This window comes from Lampris incognitus, chromosome 4 (assembly GCF_029633865.1).
Source record: "Lampris incognitus isolate fLamInc1 chromosome 4, fLamInc1.hap2, whole genome shotgun sequence".
Taxonomy (NCBI): domain Eukaryota; kingdom Metazoa; phylum Chordata; class Actinopteri; order Lampriformes; family Lampridae; genus Lampris; species Lampris incognitus.
The window spans coordinates 55,113,606-55,131,707 of record NC_079214.1 but is presented as its reverse complement, the minus strand read 5'-3'; the positions used below and the strand labels follow the sequence as shown (position 1 = coordinate 55,131,707).

The window sequence follows — 18,102 nt, the reverse complement described above, 5'->3', positions numbered from 1 at the left end:
CGAGTTGGCTACGCCAGAGTCGATAAATGAATAAGCAATAATCGAATAACCGGTTGAAAGTGGAGAAAGGTTTTTCGTCTTTAAAATATAGTGACGCAGATTTAGAGTAGTTTTCGTGTCAAGTGAATAATAATAATAATAATAATAATAACAATAATAATAATAATAATGATAATAATAATAATAATAATAATAATAACAACTCCATTAAGCCTCTTGTAGTACTTAACCTCCCACTGGGCGTGATTTGAATAAAACTGTAAACTGAGAAATTATAAGAAGGGTGTTGAGCCACAACAAAATCACCCCAAACGAACAGACATGGGGGAATTTGGGCCGCAGAAAAAGCCAAATATTAAAGGCATGTTTGATGACGTCTTGCCCATGCAGTCCCTTGTAGATGATGATTAAATTTAAAAAAAAAATCTTCTTAAATCTTCTTAAACGTGTGTTATACTGCACCTTTAGCGAGGCCTCTGCTTAAACGTGTCTGGCATGACGAGCAACACCATATTTAACGCAGATGATGGACGCCTCTTACATTTTATCTATGCATAGAAATCAGTTATTTAAAAAAAAAAACAAAAAAAACCGCTATTTAAAATAAAGCCATGCTACGTGCTCTTAGGGGACAGTGCACTGCACTCCGGTCCCTCGGGGATCAGCGAAGAGAAAAGGAGAAGAAAACATAATGATGCTGTTCAGCCGGCTGATGCTTCACTGCAGTGTGTCAGATTGAACAGGAGTCCTATCGCCCCCCATTAAGGCTGAGGGAATTATATGAAGCCCAGGGGATGTCTCACATCTGGAGTAGACCAATGCACATAATAATAATAATAAGTGTTATTATTATTATTATTATTATTAATGATAATAATAATAATAACGATAATAATAATAATAATGCAACGTGTTGTATTTTGTTTGCGTTTCATGCACTGGAGGCCAGTTGGTCATTGAATGAATGTGTTATATGATTAAACAAATATATAGCTGTTCAGCAAATGGCTCAACTGTGGCCTTCATTTTTTTTCTTACACTAAAAAGGATGCTTCAGTAACGATGATAATAATAATGATAATAATAACGATAAGATCAATAATAAAATGATAATATCAATAATACATTGATTTTGTGTAAGCTGATGATCGATTCCTTTTTGCAACACTTCCTTTATCGTCATAACAAGCAGCACCTCTTCTTTCCGGCACGTCGAGTGTGTCGCGCGCGTTATTTCCCGTGCGCTGGGCAGCGTTGCTTATAATCCTCGTAATAACCGTGGTTATTGTTTGTGCCCCATTGCCTCGGCGCCGTGGCTCTTTGAAAGCAGGCCATTTGATCAGGGCCACTTTTTTTTTTCCAATGGCGGATTATACAGGGAATCAGACCCCCCGAAATTAGGAGCAAGTGTGACACCTACCTGCGGAACTGGGAAGAGTTTACACACACACACACACACACACACACACACACACACACACACACACACACACACACACACACACACACACACACACTGTCTCACCACCGGCTACAATGTGTCCGGTACAGATTTGGTTTATATTCTGTTGCCCCCCATTTTTTTTTTACCCTCCCTGGTCATCAGTGTTTTGACAACCGGTGCATTGCGGAAGACACCCTCCGTTCAGGACGTACAGACGTGCTTATAGTCCCTGCTGGGAGACAGTGATGGGGGGGGGGGGTGCACATTTGGTGTAAGATCCAGCTCGTTACTGCAGAAAAGCACGCTGGGTAATCGGGTTAAACGGCAGAGCCCGGGTCCTGTTGTTATTCTATCATGATCTACCTGCACGGATGCGAGCAGGCGCCGGCACAGGCCCGCCCGCGCGTGCAGGGCTGTGTGGCAACACACACCACAACCTCCATGTGCTCTCAGCGCCTGCTAAAACCAGAACCCAACTGAGCTTTTTATGATTTTTTTGCTTTGTTTTTGTTTAAACCATCAACGACCCTGTCCTCTCAAGTTCATCAGAAACCCAATCTTGGAAACACCAACTTTTTTTTGAGGAGGGGGGGGGGGCGGGCGGCGGAGGAGGGAGGGGTGGGGGGAGAGTTGCGCCAACAGCTGTCACGGTGCAAAATTAAATCCACAAATATTTCGTTTTGGTCCTGCACCAGGAAGCACTTCTGACACATAGCAGACCATGACACGTGCCCCCCCCCCCCGGAATAACCCGCTTGCACACACGTGTTGTTGTTGATTTTTTTTTTGTCATAATTTACTTCAAAGATAGTGTGTCGTCCATTTTTTTTTAAATACAAAATTGCTACATTAAATATACATGTTAGTCTTTCATACAAATAGACTCAGGCGGCTGCAGCGATTAAGACCGTATCCTCATTACATTTTTCTTTTTTTAGGATTAACCATTCAGAAACTAAAAAAAAAAGGTTTAAAGATAGGTAAGCATTTTACTCAGAAAATAACTGTTTTCAGAATCTGCTTCATCATTTGTAGGTATTCTCTCTTTTTTGTTTTTCTTTCTCCAATGCAACCACAAACAAAACAAAACAAACAAACAAAAATGAAATGAAATAAATAAAAGTCCGCGTGACTAGAAAAAAAAACCAAAAAAAAAAAACCAAATCAGGTATATTAAATGTTTGACATACCTTTCTTCAGTTCATAAGGGGAGTCTTTACAAAGATCTACCTGCGTGTGGCCTCTGCCTTTCTGGCTCTCCCTTACCAGAGCCTCGGCCCTATTTAACACAGTCTGGTTTAATCCATTGAAATGCGCCGCGGAGCCCGTGCCGCCGGTGCCGTGGTTACTGTGAAGATGTCCAAAACTGCCATAGTTCGTGTAGCCGGGGTAGAAAGGGGAGGTGTAGTACAGGGGTCTCGACAGGACCGTGCTGTTGGGGAGAGGGCACTGAGGGGAGGACCGGGACGGCGACGCGTTGGCGCCCATCACCGCGCTCTGCCCCAAGCCCGGGGCCTGGGGCATCTCGCCGCTGCCCTTACACCTGTCCGAGGACGTGGCGATCTCCGCGAGGGACCAGAGTTTGGGTTTGGCAGGGGGGGGCGCCGCCGCCGCCGCCGCCGACGACGGGGGCGAGTGGATCACCGACGTCACGTTGTTGCCGTTGCCCGCGGCCGCAGCGTGGCCGTTCAAGTCCGTCGTCGGCTTGTCTTGCGCGAGCAGCTCGTTCGCGCGGGGCGCCGCCGGCGGGGACGAGGTGGTGGGCTTCGCCGACTCCGGGAGCAGCTCCGTCCGCTCGTCCTGCTCTTTTAATTCCAAGTCGCTAAGAACGGGGTCCGAGTCTTTGCCGTGGTGTTCGTCTTTGAATCTGTCGCACGTGATGTCCCCCGGGTTCAGCACTAGTTTGTGATCTGGGGAGGGAGCAAACACACACGCAGGAATGAGAGGGGGGTTTGCTTCCGCACGGATGTGGGGACACACAAAGTCATCATGATGGACACACATATGTGTGGACTATAGTTGGGATTTGGGGACACAAAAAACGCGGAATTAGTCATTATCATGATAATACTTATGGTGATAAGCGTTCAACAATGGGGCCGCAAGCTCACGCGGCCGGTGCAAGTGATATATTAATAATCATATAATGGTAATAATCATCATTAGCCAAATACTCAGCGCGGCACACCAGCTGTATCCTTATTATGCGGCGAAAGATAAATTGACTGCTAAACACTGCGCGTCACCAGCAATTCCAGCCCCTAAGAAGTCAAACGAGGGGAGTTCAAGGTGATTATTATTTAAGGCAATTGTCCAATTATAAATAATATACCACCATTAACCGGCAATCAATTTTGCACCCTGAGTGGAAACGACTGCGATAAAAAATTGATGCTTTTTTTTTTCTTCCCTTCCCTGCACCGACCTGACTCTGTGTCTGTGGAGTCTCCCTTGTCTGTTGGCTTGTTAGGCTCGTCGTCGTCGTTTTTCTCCAGATCGATATTCTCGTCTTCCTCCTCGTCCTCGCTCCGGTTCCGGGGAGTCCAGGTCATCTTGTTCTCCTTCTTTAGCCTCCTCCGGGCGTTGGCGAACCAGGTGGACACTTGGGTGAGGGTCATTTTGGTGATGATGGCCAGCATGATCTTTTCCCCCTTGGTGGGGTAGGGGTTCTTGCGGTGCTCGTTCAGCCAGGCCTTCAGCGTGGCGGTGGCGTCCCGGGTGGCGTTTTTGCGGTATGCCGGGTCACCGTAAGGGTAAGAGCCCAGGGGAGCCGCGTAGGGATGGTATCCTATGGAGCCGGCCATGCCTGTGGTGTGGTCGTAAGGAGAACTCTGGAAAGAAAAAGTGCGAAGAGAAATCCATATCACAGCTGCAGAGCGAGTCTCTATACGGAGTTCAAGAGTTACGGCACACGCGCGCGTGTGCGCGCGCACGTACCGCAAACGCGTAGCCTTTCTTGCTATTTCAACTTTGGGAAAATACGATGTTTGCAATGGATGTTTGACCGTGATTTAACTTATGAATCAGAGTACATATATATATATTTTATTTAATTTATCAAACGCTAAACAGCAGCTGTTATAGCAACAACTGAACTGGCCCGATTTAAATAAATTCGAATAATGCATTGACACCGTGCGTTAATAGGCCCCAAATTGTGGTCCCTCCCAAATGTAAATGCGTTTAATATAGCCTTATTGCATTTGGGGTCATCCTTTGTGTGACTGTAGGCCTCTCCAGCAGATCACTGGCGCTGTCATTTTTGGACGTTCAGCATAATTTATTTTATTTTTATTTTTTCAGATACACGCTTGCAACTCGTTCCCCGTGCCTAATTAGCCTTTCCTCCGAGTCCTCTTTTAAAAAGAAAAAAGTGGGAAGTTAGCGTCCAGAAGCAACTAATGAAACCCGAAGGCAGAGCGCAGCGACCTAAAAAATCGCCGTCAGCGAGCGCGCCGTCGCGAGCCGCTGAGCGGAAATGCTCTTTTTGCGAGACAATGTTCGTTAGCTCTTCACAATACACAAGTGCAATTCACTCAGGGACAAACGAGAGCGAGGCAGATACAAATTAGACGCGCGCGCGCACACACGCGCACACACACACAGACACACACGCGCGCGCGTCCAGCGTCGCAACACCTCTCTGCAATGGATTTTTTTTTAATCATCCAATTAATCGACACCCCACGTTTGCACCCCCCCTCCTTGATAAGCAACCAGCGCTGAATGCTCAATGTGTGGTGAGCTCGACATTGGCACAAAATGCGTTATAACTAGACATTCAGAGCACTCACCACATATGAAGTGAATGTGGCGGCCGCCGCCGCCGCCGCGTCCGCGCTGTACGGTAAGTGGGAGTTGTAGCCCGGCGACGCGCTGGTGAACGCAGTAGATCCGGCGTAGGGAGCGAACGCAGATCCCGAGGAGGATCTTCCAAGTTCCTCGGTCCTAGGCCCGAGATAACGCTGGTGCTGTACGCCGGACACGAATACAGAGCCAGGGAGGCGGACGGCTGGTACAAGTAGCCCTGAGGATACGCCATGGTGAAGCCCCAAAAGTAAGCCCGTCACTCGCACACTTTCCCCCCCTCTCTGTGTTCTCTCATGCGCTGTCGGAGCTCATAGAGGCTTGAATCAGCAGACCGCTGTCTGTTCCCCTATAAGTGACAGTGGCAAAAAAAAAAAAAGGAAAATGATAAATAAATAATTAAAAAAAAGTCTACATAGAGTCGAAATTTGGATTTTGGCCGCTGCCAGCAACCGATGACTTCGCGCCCGTTTGTTGTTGTTGTTGGGTTGTTGTTGTTTTTTTTTTTTCCCCGAGTCGCCTCCTTATCTGAGTTGCACCCTCGCTCTCATGCCATGCAGAAGTTTTTTTTACCGTCGGATGGGGGCTTTGCTTGGGAAAATGTCCTGCCAAGATGCTAAGTTGGAAATTGAGGATTCTGACGCCTACTACGCTGCTTACGCTCCTCCTCTCGGGGTGTAGTCGAAGGAAAAAGGAGAGTTTATGCTGGGCAACCACAGCCCCTGCTTGGATCGACTCTCTCTCTCTCTCTCTCTCTCTCTCTCTCTCTCTCTCTCTCTCTCTCTCTCTCTCTCTCTCTCTCTCCTCTCTCTCTCTCCTCGCTCGCTCCCCCCCCCCCCCGCAACACTTCTTCATCACCCCCTCTTCTTTGACAGTCATTCTCCCGCTATTCCTCTTCTTCTTCTTCTTCTTTTTTGTGTGTGTTTTCTCTTTTAGCGAGGCTCGCTGCAGTGAGTCTCAAGCGCGCCAGCCCTATGGATGGCGATATCATGCGAGTCCGCAGATCAACTCCAACTTTCTTCTTTTTCTAAATACGAAGCCGTCACTTTCTCACTTGATCAATAACAAATGGGCTGTTGTATGCCAGGGAAGGGCTTGCCAGATACCGACAGGAGAACAGAAAAAAAGAAAAAGGCGCTCCGCGGTCTTTTGCTCTGTTCTTTTTTCTTCTTCTTCTTCTTCTTCTTCTTCTTCTTCTTCTTCTTCTTCTCCTCCTCTCGGCGGTTATTGTTTCTCTGAGCGCGAAACTTGTCGTTTCGAGCGCCGCGCCGCACAAACAGCCGACCGACCCTCCGCGAGCCTCCTGCGCCCCGCGTTAAAAAAAAAATCGCGCCGGGAGCTGAATGGCGGACGAGTTTGAGAAGGGATTTTACCATTTCGCACGCCGACTCTCTAACGCCAGACGCACGTTGTGTTGGTAAGATATGGCAACTTCAACAGTACCAAGTAAGATGGCGCGAATTGTCCTAAACATGTTATACGTGCGAGTACAGAATTTGCTAACTCTGCTCCGATCGACATGTTTTTTGGCTGTCGTTTCAAAAACGCGTTTTCTGGACTAGCTCTCGTGTTAAGGCTATTTACTGTGGCGGCAGCTAAACGGGGCTTTCTTTTTCTTTTCTTTCTTTTTTTTTCCTTTTTGCAATCTATCCAGGAATAAACCGATCAGATACAGACTCCCAGAAAGTCATAACCCCCCCCCCCCCCGAGCCAGGACAGATTAGGACCATATGAACTGCGCCCCATCCGCCACGACCGGTGAATGTAATCTCATTTGATCCGAGCCGGTACATTTCTGCACCGCAGTATAGGATAGCCTTGATTTAGTCAATATCGCACGCTTATCGGCCATTATACCCCGTTTCTCCTTCTGAAACGCATTAGACATCTGCCGCCGAGATCGGCTGTCAGCAGGTTGATTACAGCGGGTCCGCAAATAACCGTGCGGATATAACAACGGCGACGTCGATAATGATCATCATTACGAAGATCATAACGTTTAGTGTTTGCAGAAAATACTAGGAAACAGATGAAACGTTCATACACTTGAATGAGGAATCTAAAATGTTGATAATAATAATAATGATGATGATGATGATGATGATAATAATGATAATGTTATTCTCATTATTCATAATGCAGACGGGCTATATTCATATTAGGGAATGTCTGTCTCTGTAGTTCAGATCTCCGATAAGCCGAAAGGGATCGCTGTAGGCGCTGCTAAAGACTGTGTGTGCACTCCGTGTCACGTGTTGTTACGCTCTGAAAACCTCCCGGGACCGAAGGGTGATGACGTCACGCCGGTACAGCGTGAGTCAATACACTCCAGACAGGCATATAGACAAATAGGCAGGCAGACAGACAGACAGACAGGCAGACAGGTAGACGGACAAATAGACAGGCAGGCAGGCAGACAGACAGGCAGACAGACAGACAGACAGACAGACAGGTAGACAGACAGACAGACAGACAGACAGACAGACAGACAGACAGACAGACAGACAAGACAGACAGGCAGATAGATAGATAGAGAGAGAGAGAGAGAGAGAGAGAGAGAGAGAGAGAGAGAGAGAGAGAGAGAGAGATAGATAGATAGATAGATAGATAGATAGATATTTAAGTAAGCAATGAATGAATCCATAAAGCATAAAAAGAGCATGTAAGGAAGGGTCGACACAAAGTTGATTAGAATATCTTAGTCATAATGAACAGCAGTTTGCGAACTGCTGTTGTTACTTGCTGCAGTGTGTCAGGACTAAGCAGTTACCGTAGTAATCCCCACCTTTCCTGTCATAACAGAAGTGACACAACAATAACTAGGTGACTAACAATGACTCAGTTGATACAGAGGCATTCATGCTTAAAAGCATGACTCTGTATTCCACCTCAACTGGTGGATGCTGGATAGGTTTGATTTGCTGCTGTTTTTTTAAAAAAAATTTTAAGCATAGGCGCACCTCTCAAGACAACTCATAATGATAAAGTGATAATTAAATTATTTTCTTTTTGCATGCTGTATCCTTGTAAACTAGAATAAAGCAAAAAAAAAAAAGCAATGATAATACAAAATAAATATCTGTGCCAATGAAGGTGAGAATTATTACAGAGCTGGCTTGCATGATGACTTCCTTGCTTTTTTCTTTTTTTTTCTTTTTTATACGTAAGACGTAATGCATGGATGGAGGGACTCAGGAAAACTACCAGCTCAAGGTAAAGGAAAGCTGTGGAAAGGAGACAGCCTTGCATGGTGTGTCAGCATCCTATATAGGCCTCCTCTGTAATGAGTCTGGGATAAGACGTCAACTGTGGGGAAGTAGGAGGAGATCACGGAGGCAGGATAGGAGCAGGTGATGGCGACCGCGTCTACTTTTCATCGCCCAATAACAAAGGAGGTAGGTGGCCGGTTTTGTTTACTTGTGCTTTAAATGTGGCGTTAAGATAGGGGAAGCGTTAAAGTGGGCTGATGTGAAGACGCTGATCTGAATCCTGTGCCGGTTTAGGAAAAAGTGAGCTTGCTAAGTAGACTGCATCGGTCCTGCTGGCACTGAGGGGGGAAAACGACTGTAGTACATGAGCTTCACACCAGCCTGAAAGCATCGATGGTGTGTAAGGACGATATCAAAAAGACAGATGATGCAACAAGAGCTCAAAGTAGCACAGGGGCTATGGGCATGATCTAATTTGGATGTAGTTGTTATAGGAGAGCATGAGGAATTGTACCACACTATATTGTGCCTCGCTCGCCTTTCCGGAGATGATGCGTGAGGTGAACAAAGTTTGTGAATGTCGGGGATCTTGCAGGTTTTGGAGATGTGCACACCTAAGGTCACTCATATATATATATATATATATATATATATATATATATATATATATATATATATATAAAATATATGTGTGTGTGTGTGTACTGCTCTTAAAGCCTTCCCAGTGGCCGGGCTGTACAGGGAAATGCTTGAAGTATTCATAGGATTTAACCCGTTCTAAATCTGTGTCCTAAACCGATTAGTTGACACCAATTTTTCTTTGATGTATTAGCTGAGGGCTTTTGCCACTTGGAAGCCAATTGAAATTCAAAACAGTTTCGCTCCGAATGCTTTGGGGAGATCGGCTGCAAATAATGGATGTAATTTATTTTTTGACTTTGCATTTTTTTTTAAATATCAAATGATTAAAGACACATGTGCACCACGCAACTGCACGGAACAACTGACATCCCATGTTTTTTTTTTTCTCCTATGAACTGTGGTTTAAGAGTTGCATTCATGTCTTATTTTCCCCTCTAAATAAGAGTATGAAATATATGTTGGTTTTTTTTTTTGCATTTTGTTTTGTCATCGTGTTTGCAAACCGTCTGTGTCGTTGCTGACGTTGCTGTTTCCGAGGTTTGCAAATCTATTAAAATAACGTATGACTATATATTTGTTTGTCTTTTTATTATTATTTTTTTTCAAAGTGTCTTATCCTGGGGTACCTAGAGATACCCCCACTGCTATGGGGCATGCGGCCCCCAATCCACCTCAACAAGTTCACGTGTTTTATTTTCAAAATTGAAAAGTAGTGAAAAGGATCTGTCTCTAAAACACATTAATTTATAGGCTACCACTTTAAGCCATTATCTATCTATCTATCTATCTATCTATCTATCTATCTATCTATCTATCTATCTATCTATCTATCTATCTATCTATCTATCTATCTATCTGTCTTGTCTGTCTGTCTGTCTGTCTGTCTGTCTGTCTGTCTGTCTGTCTGTCTGTCTGTCTGTCTGTCTGTCTGTCTGTCTGTCTGTCTGTCTGTCTGTCTGTCTGTCTGTCTGTCTGTCTGTCTGTCTGTCTGTCTGTCTGTCTGTCTGTCTACACGACTTAGGGTTAATTGCATTATTCACATCTTTTTAAAGCATAATCTCAGCTGTTTCACGTCTGTCTTTTTCAACACAGATTGGTGTCATGTTTTAGGTGCTGATAGTCACAGTGACAATCCACAAAGGCAGCAGCGGCGTTATCTGCGCCTCATTATTTCCCCCAGTATAAAAACACACAGCATCCAAGCAGCAAGGCCAGCCGATGCTATGCACCCAGCAGGATGCAGGAGGTTTTCTTGTTTCTTATCCGCTGTTTCCTCCGTATGTGAATGAAGACGTATGGAGAGAGGGTGCGCGTTAACTCCACTCCTCCTCCTCCTCCTCCTATGGGGCCTGTCCTGCCTTGCCATCCCCGCGAGGCTGAATGGCAGGGCCCTGGATTGGCTAAGCGATGAAATGATGACCCTATTATGAGAAGCGATTCCAAAATGAGAGGTATCAGTCAAAAGATTGCGCCGCTCCCGTGCAGCCGTGCCACTGGCCCACGCCCCGGCTGCTGGCTGTGCAGATGATGATTGATTCGCTCGGGACGGATTGCAGGAAGCACCCATTGATTTTTCAATGTCTTATCAAAATATATATATTTACAGTTGTATTCGCTGGGTGTATCCAGACACGTCTGCCTCCCTCCACCAAGTGGGGGGGGGTGTAAAAGGATAATACTCTCCCCCTCCGTGACAAGACAAATGACCTGTAATATTATTTTAGAAATGAGTCAATAGGCTCAGTGACTAAATGAATATTGATTGGATATAATGAAGCCTGAGTAATGTGAATGTGAGCTCTTTCGGGGGGGGGGGGGGCGCCCGGCTGCACGCTACACCATCAGCACCCACAACGGTAGTAGGTTTCTCCACCTCAGTAGTCTACACACTACCTGCTACGTCTGCAGAGCTGTTAATATATTTATATATGTTGATGAGCTTTGATTCATTCACCAGTCGGGCCCTACCCGATGCCCGCTCGCCGATATCAACGTGTTTAATGTGAGCTTCTGCGTCCGTCTCCTTACCAAATCTGTATCGCTACACAACACAATTGTTTAGAAGGGGCTTGAAGGCATCTTCTAAATCTCGTACCGAAAGCCGCATGCAGGCTGCTGTGAGGCTCTGCAGACATGTAGGAGGTGCTGCTGCTGCTGCGATGGCTTCATAAAGGTAAACTGATACAACGTACAAATCAAATGACTACCAGAATGCTAAAACCGTAGTGTGGGAGCTATGCCCCAGATATTTGCACTGACTTAATCCAATTGAAATAGTATGAGTGAGTTGCGAGGGCTTCCAGGCCTGTTGTTTGCTTATGTATGTGATGCATAATGGAAGTTGACGAGGTTGGTGATAGATCACAGCCCAGGTAGTGTAAACACATTAACCCCTCAGGGTTCTCTCTCTCTCTCTCTCTCTCTCTCTCTCTCTCTCTCTCTCTCTCTCTCCCCCCCCTCTCTCTCTCCTTCCGTCCTTCACTCTCTCTCCGTGTCTTGTTCCCTCTTAGTCCCTCACACACACACCCCCACCCCACCCCACTCCACTCCACCCCATCCCTCCACCCCCACCCTGGTTCATCATCCCTAAATGCGTTAGTGAAGCACAAACCAGAGGCAGCCATAATCTGTCAACATGCCCTTTAATTGGAAGGAGAAAACAACACGTGCTTCCAGTTGTGCAATTCCTAAGTGCACATGCCAAAGAAACACAGAGTTCATGGAGGAAGTGATCCCGGGAGAGCAGGGCATAATTAAAAGTATCTTTTAATAGGCTTGTAATGCTGAGCCTGACTCTTGTTGCCTTAAGTAGAGGGCGAACTCTGCGGCTGGAGACGGACATGCTGGGGGCTTCTGCTTCAGCAGCCTGTTAGCGATACGTCGCCTTGCCGTCATCAGACATGCCGTCTCCGCCTCGGTCACCGCACTCAGGACGCCAACCACCTCTCCGCCCCACCGCCCACCACCCTCCTACCCACATGCACCTCCTCTCGCCCTGTTCCTCCCCGTTCTTTTGTTCCATAAATGAGGGATTCTCCCCCACAACATCACCTCTCCTCTCCTCTCCCCTCCCCTCCTCTCCTCTCCCCTCCCCTCCTCTCCTCTCCTCTCCTCTCCCCCTCCTCCCAGGCCACTTTATACCTCCTACTCCCAGCACCGGCGGTTCAGTGGGAAATGGGGCTAAGGGGTTGATTTGGGGCCCGCTCCACTGTAATCAAATGAGACTGCTTAAGGGAGGAGGAGGAGGAGGAGCCGGAGTATTATGTTCTGTCGTGCATTCCACCGCTGCAATGTTGCTTTTTTTTGTGTTTTTGTCAGGGCGGACTTTGATGCCGTATCCCCTTACCTTTGTAGTCCCGGCAGCCATGTTTCATAAACACAGAATGGGAAACATCCTCAGCATTAGAAATGCAGATTGCCGCGCTCCTCTTGCCACTCTGCATTCCGCACGTGCCCAGTCGCATTCTCCCTCGCCCGGTTCTGAGGTATTGGGTTTCCGCTCTCCAACCTTTGATACGGTTAAACGTTTTACAATCAACTCCCTTTTATGCCGTGCATCATGTATAATCTGTTGCAACAACAACGGCAGGGGCTGCTTGATGCTCCTTTTCTCCCCTCTCTGGCAGTAATGAAATATTCCTGGGCGATTGTTTTGTTCCTGGGCAACTGCACACGCCGGCCGCCTGGCCGGCCGGCTTACCAGGCAATGCAAAATTGCCAGGTGTTCAATGTAGATTTGTTCTGTAATTCTGATTACTATCAAACTTAAGTATTGTAAATGGGTATTATTGCACATGTGGGTATTATTGTACAGGACGTATACATTATCACTCTGCGAAACTTCAGAAAGTTTGCAAAAGCCAGGTTTGATTCAAAAATGGTCAGTCTGTGCTTCACACAAAAAGGGCAGGTCCGTTACTCTGCTGTTGTCCGGAACTGTCTTCTCTGTACTGTGCAGAGCCCCCAGGACCTCCTCTTCTCCTCCTTCTTTGAGGGAGGGTATCTGTCTTGTTGAGCATCTGACACACTGCCCTGGGTGATTGAGCCAGACGTGGAAAGCCAAAGCGGAGATGCTCCCCTTAATGCCTGACACCTGGTGCAGATTTGGAGGGGATTCCAGCACAGGTACTGTTTTACCCCCCACACCCCCCTACCCCCAATCCCAGAAAGTCCCCTGAGGTATTTATTTTTGCTCTCCCTGGCTGTGTTTGTTTCCAGTCCACTTTGCCACCCGACTCTTCTGGCCCGCGCTGGAGCCACTCTGCACGGGGGATTAGGGCTGGATGGGGATCCAGATCAGTAACGTGCTCGTTTTCTTGAGATCACTTCCAAGACATCAAAAGGGTATTGAAAAGGCCTCAGCCCGCTTGGTTCCTGCGACGGGGACTTTTCCTTTTTTTAATTAGCCAGTAAGCGTTTTTATTGAGAAAATTAATTGAGCATGGTTGAGCTCTCTTTACAAGGGCAAAAGCTTAGATAACGGAAACTAACATTTTAGGATGTGATGAGATGTTTTTTGATTCTACAACGGCGCCCACCAAAGTATTAAATTGAAGATATCAGAGCTGATGTCGTATCTAAGCCGTTTCTTGAAATGCTAAAACTGATGTCTCCTAAACCCTGCCTGTTGCCTCCCCTCCTCCTCCTCCTCCCCTCCTCCTCCCCTCTCCCAGGCTGTTCCACAACCGGACGCACCATCCAGGAGAGCCGCTGCTCACCTTGCAGCTTGCAGGCACATGTGCAGGCCGTGCTGGGGGTGGCAGCGGACGGCCAAGGTAAACACGGCGACGGCGTCAAAGGCCGAACCACCGCCCGAGCAGGACGACTGCAGTGCGGGCGACCCGGGAATGAACGGGAAGGGCGTTGCTGTGCCCGGCAGCGGCCTTTTACCCAGGGAGGGCTGAACAGGCTCGTGACCAAAGCACACAGTGTCAGGGATGGGTTCGGAAAGCTCTATGCACAGTTTAGATGTGCCCAAAGAATTACTTCTTGAGACGTTTCATCTAAGATTTCGATCCCAAGATGAGATAGTAGCTATTTGCAATGAATAAATAAATAAACAGGGGATACGAAAATGAATGAAAAGACACAAAAGTAGTAAATGCTTGATTTTTTCCCCCTTTTTTAATACTGATTGCACAAATAAAGGAAAATGTGGAGCTTTTTGAAAGGTAGTGGCTAGTGTGAGCAACCGATTAACACAACGCAGCATAATGAACCCTCCACATTTTAGGATTTTTGCCCTTTGGTTGAATGTTGGAAAAAAAAAAGATGTATTGCATAATAATATAGCGGTGTTGTTGGGATATCTCGGTCGCGTGTCCGTGAAACGCACGCCGAGGGAGTGCGCCTCTGGCGTGCTCCCTAGGCCCGCTATTTTTGTGTTTACACTTACCGTGCCCCCTCCCCAATGCAAATGCAACCTAAACATTAGGTGAGAGGAAGGCAAGCGTGGCCCATAATGGCTGCTGTGAGCTCCCAACACTTTGAACAGACAACTATCACTAATCACTCCCAGAGCAGTGCGGCGTGTAATTACTCTGCCAAACGTTTGCCTTTCACAGCTTAGCACCGGGAGCCCTGACCCTGCACTTCCCTGTCTCTCCTCAATCCCAGCCCCCCACCTCCTTCTCTTCCCTCCTTCACCGAGGGGGCAGGCGAGCTGAGCTCCTTTCTCGATATTTAGGGAAAGGGTCCATCGCGCAGGATCAGGAGGAGGAAAGGGAGAGAGGGAGAGAGAGGGAGAGAAGAGTGAGGTCGGTGCTTCCGGCTTTGTGGGAGCACGTTTAAACAAGCTTTGAAACCTTAGCCATCCGGAGATCAGAAATAGCCTTATTGACTGCAAGGGCCCAGGAGTGACTGAGCACACAGGCTTCTGAGGGCTCGCTCTTCCTCACCGCGCCGCACAGGGGGGAGGCCAAGAATGCGAGGGGGCTGCCTACAAAGACTCCGGGCATTAATTTTACATTAGCAGTAGAAAATAATATTTTTCAGGCTATTTTTAGCATCTCAAGGTAGCCCTCCTCCTCCTCCACCCCCCCCCCCGTTTTGTCTGTTATATATTTTCCTGTGTTGTTTTACAGGACACAAAATCTCTCTCTTTCTCCTTCTTTCTTTCTTACCTCACTGTCTTCCCCTTACCTGTCTTCTAGTCTTATTTACTGATGTCACTGATATGGCTGTCAGTCTGCAGCGTGACCCCCCCCACCCCGCCCCCCGTCTGAATGAATGCTGATAAGATGACACAATGCAAATACGAAGTGTGAAGAAGCCGCCTGGGCGAGCAGGTAGGAAGTGCAGGGACAGGGACCCCATAATGACTATTAGCTGGATTTCACGGCCCGCCTCTGATCCCCTACAGTGACAGGAGCCTTTTTTTTTTAGACGAGGCTGGGTGCGCCAGTATCGCTGGCTCGCCTCACCCTCGGCTCATAAACTCACACTCGCTCATACTATACATGCACATATGCATGAGCGTGTGCAAACATGCACTCATGCTCGCGCAAATTCAAGATGATAGACAAGGCGGAAAGCTACAGGGGCCAAGATACAGGCCATTGTCTCTCCACCTCAACACACACACTCACACACACATACAGAAAATGTATAATGTGCATTTTCAATCATAGCCTTTTCCGGCTGGTTTTATTATTAATAAAGTGGAAATTGGGATGTTTTGGTATTTTTAGCCGTTCATATCGCACAAGAGAATCAGCGTTTTTTGAGGCAGAAATGAACATTTCAGCACATTACATGCATGATGTGTTCTTATCTTAATTCCACAAGCAGCCGTCTCCGACATATTGTCATACCACTTCGCAAGTGTTGTACAAGTTCATTTAGACTTACAGTAGCTTAAAGAGCTCTCTCACTTACCGCGCGGCATTGTAGAGGCTTTTCTGAGAGCCCCATTTTATCGTTGATGTAGTAATTTCACTTCATCAGTCAGTTGTGACTAAAAATACATCAGGGATTAGCTCCATGGCCAGACTATCTCACAGGGCTTTGATAACATAATGGGGGGCTGCTTGCTCATGGTTACAGTCATCTGATATAGGTGCAAACTGAAAACGACGCATGCACGCGCACACACAACACACGCACACATACACACACAATTCAGGGTCTTAGAAGAAAAAGAAAAAGATAAAATTTGATCACTCTAAACTCTTATGAAAATGATGTTTCTTCTTCCTAGTTAATTCCTTTGTAGGGGCATTTTGCAGAGATGAAAAACAGACCCCACCACCCCCACTCCACCCCCCGCTCCTACCCCCTTTCCTTTTTCTATTCTACACAAATTAGCTACGGTCCTGGAGGGCAAAATGACAAGAGGTTACTGGAAGAATATGTGTTTAATTAATTGAAAAATGCTTAAATTGCTTTTACAGTTGTTATGCGGAGTGAAAAAAGGGAATCTGTGTTGCCAGTACTCAACCATAATTAGCACCCTTGGGAATTAAATATTTAGCATTAGCGGTGTTGCAGCACTTAGGACACAAATTTCTATTTTAATTATGAAAGCAAGCCTAAGTGCATTGCGTCTGTATGGACAGCTGTGCAAAGGGGAACGGTGCAGGATATTTCAGCTAGACACCCTAGTGGCATTCCGGGTCCTTCCACATCACATGTGTAAGAGATATGGCAGTCTTATTCCCAGGGGTTAGGCATTACTCAGAGTATTTAGTTTTCTAATTAGGCCGAGGGCCTCCGTCCATCCCTACTGCCAACATGGGAGCCAAAGAGAATTTCCCCTCTTTATGTATCACCTCTTTCTCAGAGACATGAAAGAGAGAGAGAGAGAAAGACAGAGAGAGAGAGAGTGTTAGAGAGAGAGAGAGAGTTAGAGAGAGAGAGAAAGACAGAGAGTGTTAGAGAGAGAGAAAGAGAGGGTGAGAGAGCGTTAGAGAGAGAGCGATGATGAGAGAGTTGGAGAGTGAGAGCGTGAGAGAGAGAAAGACAGAGAGCGAGGGCAAGAGAGTTAGAGAGAGAAAGAGGGTGAGAGAGAGCATTAGAGAGAGCGAGGATGAGAGAGAGCAAGAGAGAGAAAGACAGAGCGAGGGCAAGAGAGAGAGAGAGAGAGAAAGACAGAGCGAGGGCAAGAGAGAGAGAGAGAGAAAGAGAGGGTGAGAGAGCAAGAGAGAGTTAGAGAGGGTGAGAGAGCGAGGATGAGAGAGAGAAAGACAGAGCGAGGGCAAGAGAGAGAGAGAAAGAGAGAGAGAGAGAGGGTGAGAGAGTTAGAGCGAGAGAGAGTAGATGATTAGTGTGTGTGTGTGCATGTGTTAGCATATGAGACAAAAGCAGGAGAAGAGAGAGAGAGCATGTGAGAGAGAAAGGGAGAGAGAGGGAGAGATAGTAGATGTTTGGTGTGTGTGTGTGTGTGCATGTGTGTGTGTGTGTGTGTGTGTGTGTGTGTGTGTGCATGTTTGCATATGAGACAAAAGCAACAGAGAGAGAGAGAGAGAGAGAGAGAGAGAGAGAAGGAAAGGCGAGACTGAAAGAGAAATAAAAGACCAGGGGAAAAGCCTTTGTTTATTCCAACTTTAATTACACATTGCCTTTAATGGTTCCAGTGGCATGTGCGAGACCAGAGGGAGGAGAGAGGGAGGCTGTGCAGCCTTAATGATCTGTAGTACTGGATGTCAGCGGAGCCATGGGAGACCTAAAACCCATTTTTAACAGTCCCTTTTGGTTTGGGGGGCTGAAAGCGACAGCTCAAACGGGGTTCACGCTAAGCCGCGCTAGACTAAGACCGGGCTACAGGGGCTAGCCCCTCCAGCGTCTGCTCAGTCTGGCTCACAGGGGGGGACCGGGCCATGTGGAGACGTCAGCAGCTGACCACAGCAACTGCTGGACTTGTCAAAGCGCATCAGGTTACCCACTAATGAGAAGTAATAAGGGTTATCCCGACTTCGCGAGACTCTGATCTTTGTGCACGGTGGGATTTGGAGTCCGGAGTTTGAGGAGGTGCTCTAAGATGGAAACCGGGATCTGAATCCC

General features: G+C 47.0%; 1 protein-coding gene and 1 long non-coding RNA gene across 4 annotated transcripts; one reads left to right on the top strand and one right to left on the bottom strand.

Moving 5' to 3' along the window:
• Window positions 1–2,238: 2,238 nt before the first annotated feature.
• Window positions 2,239–5,950, bottom strand: irx5a (iroquois homeobox 5a). Its single transcript, XM_056278992.1, is given in 4 exon segments — window positions 2,239–3,354; window positions 3,870–4,275; window positions 5,239–5,402; window positions 5,405–5,950. Coding segments are annotated over 4 exon segments (1,389 nt in total). The 5' UTR covers window positions 5,487–5,950; the 3' UTR covers window positions 2,239–2,617.
• A 156-nt stretch (window positions 5,951–6,106) lies between these two features.
• LOC130111908 (uncharacterized) lies at window positions 6,107–14,251 on the top strand. Of its 3 annotated transcripts, none has more exons than XR_008810185.1 (5): window positions 6,107–6,668; window positions 8,420–8,646; window positions 13,061–13,227; window positions 13,321–13,511; window positions 13,776–14,251. It is a non-coding gene; the product is annotated as an uncharacterized LOC130111908 (long non-coding RNA). The 3 variants fall into 3 exon arrangements; XR_008810184.1 differs by lacking the exon at window positions 6,107–6,668 and adding an exon at window positions 7,474–7,564 and having other exon boundaries at window positions 13,321–13,446; XR_008810183.1 differs by lacking the exon at window positions 6,107–6,668 and adding an exon at window positions 7,474–7,564.
• The last annotated feature ends 3,851 nt before the right edge of the window (window positions 14,252–18,102 follow it).